The sequence below is a fragment of the Salpingoeca rosetta genome (genome assembly GCF_000188695.1).
Source record: "Salpingoeca rosetta unplaced genomic scaffold supercont1.2, whole genome shotgun sequence".
NCBI lineage: Eukaryota > Choanoflagellata > Craspedida > Salpingoecidae > Salpingoeca > Salpingoeca rosetta.
This window is the reverse complement of record NW_004754932.1, coordinates 323174-332883: the sequence shown is the minus strand read 5'-3', so window position 1 is coordinate 332883 and position 9710 is coordinate 323174. Positions and strand designations below refer to the sequence as shown.

The window sequence follows — 9710 nt, the reverse complement described above, 5'->3', positions numbered from 1 at the left end:
CGACAAGCATAAGAAGGCTGCGTCGCTGACTCCCAACAACAGCGTGAGGCGTCGTGTGACGGGCCCCTCCAAGGGCGATGCTTTCTCCCTCCAAAGTCGAAACAATCCAGCGGACACGCGCCGTATGAGACGTTAAGGCGACCCTCCTCACATATCACTGCTTCGGGTATATTCGCACCAACTAAATAATTTGTGTTAGGTGCCGGGGACGTATCTGCGTATAATGATTAATCCGCCTAAGCGTTCACACTATTCGGAGGGCTCATTTACGAGGTGAGCGTGTGCGATCCTCTGTAAAGATGTGTGTGTGTCTGTTTGTGTGTGTGTTTCTAAGGGTGTGTGTGTGGGTGGGTGGGTGTGTGCGTGAGAGTGTGGGTGAGAGTGTGAGGGAGGGAAAGCGTGTACGCGCGCGCGCGCACACACACACACACACACACACACACACACACACACACTGCGGTTCTCTCTTCCTCTATCCATGCCTTTGCACGCTACTTCGCTTGCTCACGCCTTGCCTCCCCCCCCCCAACACCCCGACATCTGTGCTGTCATCGGTGCAGTACCCGCAACGTGTTGCCGCGAAGTTTGTGCCGGATTTGGGAGACGTGAACGAGACCCCCGTGCTGTTCCTGGGCACGTTGGCTGAGGAAGCGCGTGACCACGCCTTCCAGTCGACCTCTTTCCCTGCAAGCAACATTCTGGCGCAAGTCACTAAACGCGACACCACCACATACACGTCAGCTCCCTCTCTCCAATGCACGATGCATTTGCTGCTCTGTTTGTTTCGCCTGAAACACGTTGTCTGTTACTCACGTGCGTATGTGCACGCACACGTGCAAACGTCCTCAAACACATGCAATTGTCCTCAAACATATGCAACTGTCCTCGCACAACACAACACAATTCACTCACTCACTCACTCAATCACTCAATCACTCACTCACACATACACCTGCATGCACACAAACACACACATGAACAGGCGCGTGTGTGCGAGCAGCCCGTGCAGCAGCAACGACGACTATGCGGTTGTGCCCGATGCAAGCATCAGCGAGACAGTTGCAGAGACGCAGCGCGTGCGACACGAGTTTCTTGCCATTGAGTATGACGACGACTTTGTGTATGTGGTCATGAACTGGGAGGCGGAAGGGCCAGACCCGCAGCGCCCAATCGCAGCTCGTTTCTGTCGAAGGTGCGCCGCGACTCACACACACTCACTCACACTCACACTCACACACACTCACTCACACTCACACACACTCACACTCACACACACTCACACACACACACTCTCTCTCCCTCTCTCTCTTGTGCGTGTCTGTTGGTACCCCTGTTCTTGTGGTTCATTGACGCATCCGTACACTGCTCTAACGCCGCTCTGTCTCTCTTCACACACCCTCCCCCATCAGCCCTGGCACGCGCGCCGATAACGGTGTTATTCGGACAGAAATCACGTGTGGCAGCGAAGTCCTCAACATCATGCACAGGGAGCAGGTGCGTGGCAAATGTGTGCTGTGTGTGTATGTGTGTGTATGTGTGTGTGTGTGTGTGCGCACACACATGCCTGCGATGGAATTAGGCGAATTAATCCCGACACCTTCTCATACACACTCGCGAATGCTCACACTGAAACTACCCCCCCCCCACACACACACACACTCATGTGCACATCAGGTTGGCGAGCGGCTGTGGCCGTCGTGGGGCGAGGACGAGGCGCTGATTGCCGTCTCCGACAGCAACCTGTGTCTGTTTTCTCTCAGCGGCACCCCACAGTACGCGTCGCTCAGCCTCCGCGTCAGCATGGATGCGTTCATGACTGGCACGTACGGCACGGCGTCGTGCAATGACGACCTTGTGGCAAGCTCCGCTGTTGTGGGCTCCATTGGTGGCAGCAGCACGTTTGCGCCCATTACTGGCGCTGGCGCGCTCACTGCGCTTGCCGTTGACGTTGTGCACGGCCACACCGTTGCCTTCGTCGGCACGGACGCGGGCGCTGTCCTTCGCGTCCATTTGCAACAGGTCGGCGGCACTCTGACGAGGGGGGCGGGCGTGTATGTGCGTGTATTTTCATGCATGTGTACTTTTGTGAGGACTTATGTATTTTTGCGTGTACCGTTACAGTTGTGAGCATTCCTGTGCATGTGTATGATCGACTTTCACTGTACGCCGCGCCGCGTTCTTGTGCGTGTGGCCTCACCCTTCATGACATACCACATGCATCATCAGGTCCTTTCCCCGGCCGCGGCTACAACGTACGGTGTCGTGAACACCACGAATGTTGTGGTGACCAGCAGCCAGGAGGCGGTGGTGCAGCTGCAGATGTGGAGCAACGCGTCAACACTCTTTGTGCTGTCGGAAAGCAGCGTTGTATCGCTCCCTGCGCACACATGCGGGCAGTACACCACGTGCGGAGCATGTGTCACTTCCATGTGAGTCATGTTGGTTGTCTGTGTGTGATGTTTGCCTGCACAAGCTCAATACGCGAAGAGGGAATGCAAAACCGCAGAGATGCACATTGGCACGCACACGCTCTCCCTCTCACTCACACTCACACTAACACTCTCACTCTCACTCTCACACTCTCACTTACTCACTCACTCTCTCTCACACACTCTCTCTCACACTCTCTCACACACACACACACTCACACACACATACTCTCACACTCACACTCTCACACACACACACTCACACACACTCACATCATTCACTCGACTCACTGTCTCCCCCCCCCCCACGCACACAAACACGTCTCCATCTGCACGATTCAGGGATCCGTATTGTGGGTGGTGTCCGCTGTCAAACACATGCACGGAGCGCTCTGCGTGTGCACTGCCCGAGTCTCTGGACAGGGCTGCCAACACCACAGACACGTCGTCGTCATATTGGCTGCATGGGTTTGATGGCGCGACGCAAGCAAGCTGTCCTGCTCTCACTACCGTCCTGCCGACGGAGGTGCCTGTCAACACCAACACCACTGTCACCTTTACCGTCAGCAGCCTCCCTCCGTTGCTCCCAGGTTCGTTGCATGCTGTGGACACGAGTTGTTTCATGAGAGAGGCAGCATGAAATGCTCGGTTGCTTTCCGACTGCTTCACTGCTGTCGTTGCTGTTTCTTCAAACAAAATGACCCGAACCCACCTTCTTGTTTCTTGCTTCCGGCCCATCTATCGCCCTTCGTTCCTCTTCTTCAGCCCTCTTGTGCGCTCACACACACACACACACACACACACACACACACACACACATGTCCTGTTGTACAGGCGAGCGCTGGTATTGCGACGTTGCGTCGTATGGTTCGTTCGCAGCTGAAGTGAGTGGCCCGCTCGTCACATGCAACGCCACTATTAAGTCACTTGCCGCTGGTGTTACGGGATACGTCCACGCCACCACCATCTCCCTCGCACACGGGCCCAGCGGCATAACTGCTGATGCTGATGCTGATGCTGCTGTTACGCCGCTTCGCTTCGATAATCGTGTGAACGTCAGCTTCCCGCTTGAAGTCTACGACTGCGGTGTCCGCACACCACAAGGCTGCTCAGGTATGTGTGTGTGTGTGTGTGCGGGTGTGCGGGTGTGCGTGTATGTGTCATGTGTGCGCGCGTGTGCGTTTGTCATGTTACACGTTGCACTTAGCCTCACTCATACTCGTCTCCCCTTCTCGTCTCCTCCTTCCTCCTCCTCCCCTGTCCATTACGTAACCAGGCTGCCCGGCGCGGTGTGGATGGTGCGCGTATGATAACACGTGCACGAGCGGGCCATCTTTCTGCCGTGACAACGACGCGTCTGCGTGGCTCAATACAACAGCAGCGGCTGCAGAGTGCCCGCAGGTCAACACCACTTCCCCTGGCGCCGTGCACGCTCGCCTCAGCAATGAGACACTTCACTGGTCCGGCAAAAACTTTGTGCAGCCGGTGCAGGGCGCGGACACATACACGTGCGTGTTTACGGATAGCGCTGGGCTCAGTGCGACCGAAACCACGGGCGCGTTTGTGAACGCGACTTGTGTGTCGTGTCCTGTTCCCAACGAAAGCGGACAGGGCCTGACAGGGGGCACACGCACGCGCACGGCAACGCTTCGCTTCCGGGGCTGGCCTGTTGGTGATGCACCGACAGCCAGCATCGCCTTCTACGACTGTAACGTGCTCGGTGGCGGCAACACGGACCAGGACTGTGGCCGCTGCCTCTCCGTGAGCAACCCCCTGTTCGCCTGCGGTTGGTGCCAGCGTGCGTCTGTGCTCCAGGCGCAGTGCACGTATGTGAGCGAGTGCGCTGTCTCCGATGCGACGTTTCTGCCTGCACAGGGCGGCGATGTGAGCGCGTGCCCGCAGCCGGCTGTGCTCTCTGTCGCCCCATCTGTGCTGCCGACCACGGGCGGCACGGTTGTCACCATCGTTGGCCGCAATCTCGGCCGTGCCCTCGCCGATATTGCCAGCGTGTCCATTGCCGGCACAGCGTGCACGCTCACAGACTTTGACGTTGCCTCTGGCACGCTCATGTGCCGCACGCCATCGTTTGCAACGCCAGCAGCCAACGTGGCTGTGAACGTGCTGCTTGGCGGCGGGCAGATGGCCTCCAGCACAGCCACCATTTCCGTGGTTGAGCCGCGTGTGAGTGGCATCGACCCCGCTGTTGGCATCCGTGCCGGTGGCGCTGTCGTCACGCTCACGGGCGCTGGCCTCGATGCGGGCCAGCGAGTGAACGTCACACTTGCGGAGACGGCGTGCGAGCTGTTTGAACGCACGGCAACGCAGATGAGATGCGAACTGCAGCCAACACCCGACACCACGCTTCGCCGCCGCCGCCGCCGCGGCAGCGACCTTCGTGCTGGTGGTGTCGTCGTGGGTGGTCGGTTTGCACGCGCGCTGCCGACGAGCGTGTGTGTTCAGATGGATGGGCAGCTGGAGAGCAGCACATGCTCGCGCGTGTCGGCCGGGATTGAGTTTGAGGTTCGCGACGACCCCACCATCGCCATGACGTGGCCTGCAACCGCCCCAGCCAACGCATCCTTCAACTTTGTCGTTCTCGGCACCAACCTGGATGCTGCACAGACGCTCACGCTTCGCCTGTACTCGACGGCTGTGCCAGCGCAGGACCTGGCGACGGTGTCGTGCACAGCCATCAACACAACAGCAGCTGCGTGCCCAATCAGCACCATCCCACACGTGGTTGCAGCTGTTCCGTCGCTTGGGACAGCTGGTCTGCCCACGAGCTACGACCTGTTCGCTGATGCCGCCAACTACACGGGGAATGCGGTTGTGTTTGCACTCAATCCCGTCGTCTCTGCACTGCAGCCTGAAACCGCTGGCCCAGGCGACATCATGGTGCTCTCCGGAGAGCGTCTGACCGCATATGGGTCGTTTGCTGTTTACGTTGCTGGCGTGCCTGCCGTGATCCAGCTGGAGTCTGACACGCAGGTGACGGTGCGCGTGCCTGATGTCGATGTGGCGCCAAACGTGCCGCTTGACGTGACATATGCGCTGTTGGACTACGCGTACAACACGACGCTCTCTGGCTCGTTCCAGCTGCAGGCGCAGGCGAGCGGGACAGACGTTGCGCCCATTGCGGGCAGCATTGTGGGGGCGTTTTGCGTTGCACTGGTGGTGCTGGCGCTTGTGTACCGCCGCAACATTCGCACGCGGCGCACAAAGGAGAAGGCCCTCCTGCGGCAGATGCAGGACTTGGAGACGCAGGTCATTGATGTTGCACGCCAAGGGTTCACAGAGCTTCAGGAGGGCGGGCAGTTGGCCCTCACCCTCAGCGAGGCGCACCCTCGTCCTTTTGGTGCGTGTGTGATTGTGTGTTTGTTGGTGTGTGTTTGTTGGCGTGTGTTTGCTTGTTTGTTTACGTGTGTGATGGTGTATGTGATTGTGTGTGTGTGTGATTGTGTGTGTGTGTGATTGTGTGAGTGTGTGATTGTGTGTGGGAATTGTGTGTGTGTGATTGTGTGTGTGTGTGATTGTGCATATTGTGTGGATTACCTACCCACCTGTCATGCCCGTCTGTTTGTTTGTCTGGATGTGATGGTGTTGAATTGGCACTGGCCTGTTGTACTCTCACTGCTACGTCGGAATGCCACATACATCCACCGATAACTCACCTTCTCTTTCCTTCTCCTCCTTCTTCTCTTCTCCCCCTTCTTTGCTGCCTCATCTTCCTCCCCCCCCCAACCCCATCCGCCCTCACTTCTTTATCGCGCTTCCTCGTGTCAGGCGAGTATGCGCGTCGCGTGTACTTTACAGCACTGGACACACACCCGCTGCCGGTCCGCCCAAGGTTCCCTGGCACCAACGACTGCATTGAGCAGTTTACGTTCTTCCTGCAGCAAGACGACTTCCTTCGCGCGTTTGTGGGCGTGATGGAGGGGGAGGGGCGTGCGTTCAGCGTGCGCGACCGCTGTCAGGTTGCGTCCCTGCTCATGTGCTCGGCAAACGGCGACGAGGCCATGGGGACGCACACGCTGTCGACACTGCTGGACCAGTACTTTACCGCCAACTCGCGCCGTGACCCGCGCCTCATGCTGCGGCGCACAGAGTCTGTTGCAGAGAAGCTGCTTACTGCGTGGCTGACGACGGGCATGCACGACGCCGTGTTACGTGACGCCGCCAGGCCCCTGTACAACCTGACGCAAGCGCTGAAGATTTACGCGTGGAAGGGCCCCGTGGACGCGGTGACGGGCGCAGCAACCTACACGCTCAATGCAGATGCGCTGCTTCGCGAGCGCGTGGAGTACGAGCCGCTCACGCTGCATGTGGACATGAACCGGCAGGTGTACGAGGTGCACGTGAACTCATGCGACACCATTGGGCAGATCTTGGAGAAGCTGAAGCTGGTGGTGACGACGGCTGGCGCGGACGTGAGCGACTTTGACACGCGCGTGCTGGTGCTGCAGCGGGAAGAAGGGCTGCGCGTGCTGAAAGACATTGACGACAGCAGCAAGATGAGCGCCGGGTGGGTGCAACTGAACACGGCCTCGTTCTACGGCATGCGGGACGGCGACCAGCTGGCGTTTGTCAAGTCCGACACAGATGGCGGTGACGCGAGAAGGCGTCGCAACAACAACAGCAGCAGCAGCGGTGGTGGTGGCGGTGGTGGCGGGGGAGGCAGCCTGTTCAAGGTGCGCACCAAGTCCAAGTCACGCATCGACCCCATGGCATGCGAGCCCTGGCATTTGGTGAAGCCGGACACAGATGGCACTGCAGCAGCTGCTGCGGCCGCCGCAACGCGCGTGCCGTCTGAGATCTTCCTGACATATCTCATGACGGTCAAGACGGCGCTGCAGCCGTTTGTGGACGACTTGGTTGACGCGGTGTTCAACATTGACCAGCCGAGCCCCGCTGTGCGCTTCCTGTTTCACTTTCTTGATGACCAGGCGCGCAAGCACAACATCTCGGACCCGCGCACAACGCACATCTGGAAGTCAAACGCGTTTCCCCTCCGCTTCTGGATCAACTTGATCAAAAACCCGGACTTTCTGCTCCACGTGCAGCAAACGCGCACAGTCAGCAGCGGCCTCTCCACCGTGGCGCAGGTGTGTGGATGTGATTGGGGGGGGGGGGGGAGGGCTTTTATGCGTGTGTTCAGAGTGTGCATGGGCTTTGCTCCGGGTGCAGCGTTTTCTCTATGTTTTTTGACACGGTTGGGGTTTCTAACATGGGGCTGTGAAGGTTTTTTTTTTTTTTTGTTTTCAGGTGATTATGGATTCGTGCTCTGTATCGGATCAACAGCTTGGAAAGCACTCCCCTGCAAACAAGCACCTGTACCGCAAGGAGGTGGCAGAGTACAAGCAGAAGGTGCGAACATGTGTCTGTGTGTGTGTGTGTGTGTGCGTGCGTGCGTGCGTTTGTATGTGTGCGTTGGTGTTGAGGGTGTGACGATGACGATGGAATCAGCTGAATGCATTTCAACACAAAACAAACGGGCTTCACGTGCGTTAGATCTCAGCTCGTGCCTCCATCCCTCACCCTCACACTACCCCCCCCCCCCACACACACGCCTCGTTGCTTGCTGGTTTGCAGATTGCCAACTTCTACACGGCGATATCACGGCTGCCGCCGCCCACAGACGCGGAGCTGCAGGCTTCGTTTGCGTCGGCGCAGTCTGGCGAGCAAGCGTGCGACCGCCCCGATGCCGTGTGTGGACTGATGGAATACGCGCTTCGCTTCCGAGAACAGCTGCTGGTGAGTGTGTGTGTGTGTCTGTGTGTGTGTGTGTCTGTCTGTGTGTGTGTGTCTGTCTGTGTGTCTGTGTGTCTGTCTGTGTGTGCGCGTGTGCATGTCTGTGTGTGCGCGTGTGCATGTCTGTGCTCGCTTGGTCTTGCGATACAATACGAGATGTTGGCCTCGTACTCGGTGTTGTGCTGCATGTCCGTTTCGATGTGTTTCCCTCACGAGCGTGCCCTTGCCTGTGACGACGGTGCACAGGAGGAGCTGGTTGCTGTTGGCCACAAGCCCATGGCCGACGATGTTGCCCGCGTGCTGGGGATGTTCGCGCACCGCGGGTCCATTGTCGCTTCAGAGGAGGACGAGTGAGTTGTGTGAGAGCGGAGAGAGAGTGTGTGTGTATGTGTGTGTGTGTGTGTGTGTGTGTGTGTGTGTGTGTGTGTGTGTGTGTGAGCGCGCGCAAGCCACTTGGTGCAAGCACACACACACACATACACATGCATATACACATGCACATACACATGCATATACACATGCACATTCACATACACACACGCCCTCACGCTTACACGCTCATACAATTCCTTCCATGCACGAATGCGCTGCCGCACAGGACCTCGTCCTATCTGAACATTGTCGCTGGCGATGACAGCGGGCCAAACAGGAACAGCGCGTGCATTGACGAGGAGATGTTTAGCTTGGGCGTGTTGATGGAGGATGACGAGGAAGAGAGTGAGGTGGTGCGCGACGGAGATGGCAACGGTCTTGCAGACTCTTCTGACACGGCGCCAATGGTGTCAAACTTCTTCTGAGAGAGTGTGTGCGTGTGCATGTGCGTGTTGTTGTGTGTATTGCCGTGTGTGTGTATGACAGGTAGCTTTGCGTTGCGTGGTCACATGTGCCCGCTTTCAGCTGCTTCCGAGACGTGTACATACGATGTTCATTGCTTTTGTACGAAGCAAAGTGGCAGACAGGCGCCATGTACGGGTGATGTGTGAAGCTTGGATTTGTAACAAGTACAAAGCTACTGTGAGTGCGGCTTCGAAGAGGAAGAGGACGATGACGACGAGGACGATGATGATGGCGGCTGTTGCTTCGGTTGTGCTGTTGGGGGTCTGTTGTTGCAAAACATGGAGAAGCGTGGAGAATGTGAGCTGCACATGCATGTGAGGTCTGTGCGTGCGGCACGTGTGACACACACGCACACGCAAACGCAAACAAACACACACACACATACTTGATCTTGTGTGATTGTGAAGCTGCTGTGTTTGCGCCTTCTGAGAACGCCTGACGCGCTGCGCGAAGCGTTTCTGCAACCTTTGGCAGAACACGCTTGGGGCCTGACGAGCAAAGAGGACCCAGCAGGGGTTGGAAGAGGCATGTGAGGGAGCGGAGTGCATGTGTAAAGGAGGAGAGGGCAATTGTGGGTGTGTGTGTGTGCGTGTGTGTGTGTGTGTGTGTGTGTGTGTGTGTGTGTGTGTGTGTGTGTGTGTGTGTGTGTGTGTGTGTGTGTGTGTGTGTGTGTGTGTGTGTGTGTAGTACGTACGT

At 57.6% G+C, this 9710-nt stretch overlaps 2 protein-coding genes across 2 annotated transcripts in view; both read left to right on the top strand.

The window, feature by feature from the left end:
* The window catches only part of PTSG_00652 (plexin-A4 protein), a 10218-nt gene extending 1023 nt beyond the window's left edge, over positions 1 to 9195 (top strand). The window contains exons 2-14 of the mRNA XM_004998064.1: positions 561 to 736; positions 983 to 1192; positions 1410 to 1494; positions 1675 to 2019; positions 2227 to 2429; positions 2772 to 3019; positions 3264 to 3542; positions 3706 to 5784; positions 6213 to 7531; positions 7692 to 7793; positions 8019 to 8180; positions 8424 to 8527; positions 8776 to 9195. Of these exons, the coding sequence (XP_004998121.1) occupies positions 561 to 736; positions 983 to 1192; positions 1410 to 1494; positions 1675 to 2019; positions 2227 to 2429; positions 2772 to 3019; positions 3264 to 3542; positions 3706 to 5784; positions 6213 to 7531; positions 7692 to 7793; positions 8019 to 8180; positions 8424 to 8527; positions 8776 to 8974 (5511 nt within the window). The 3' untranslated portion in view covers positions 8975 to 9195. The remainder of the gene's footprint in view (positions 1 to 560; positions 737 to 982; positions 1193 to 1409; positions 1495 to 1674; positions 2020 to 2226; positions 2430 to 2771; positions 3020 to 3263; positions 3543 to 3705; positions 5785 to 6212; positions 7532 to 7691; positions 7794 to 8018; positions 8181 to 8423; positions 8528 to 8775) is intronic.
* A 365-nt stretch (positions 9196 to 9560) lies between these two features.
* The window catches only part of PTSG_11625 (uncharacterized protein), a gene marked incomplete at its 5' end in the record, with an annotated part of 4640 nt that continues 4490 nt past the window's right edge, over positions 9561 to 9710 (top strand). The window contains one exon of the mRNA XM_004998063.1: positions 9561 to 9589. Coding sequence (XP_004998120.1) covers positions 9561 to 9589 — 29 coding nt within the window. The remainder of the gene's footprint in view (positions 9590 to 9710) is intronic.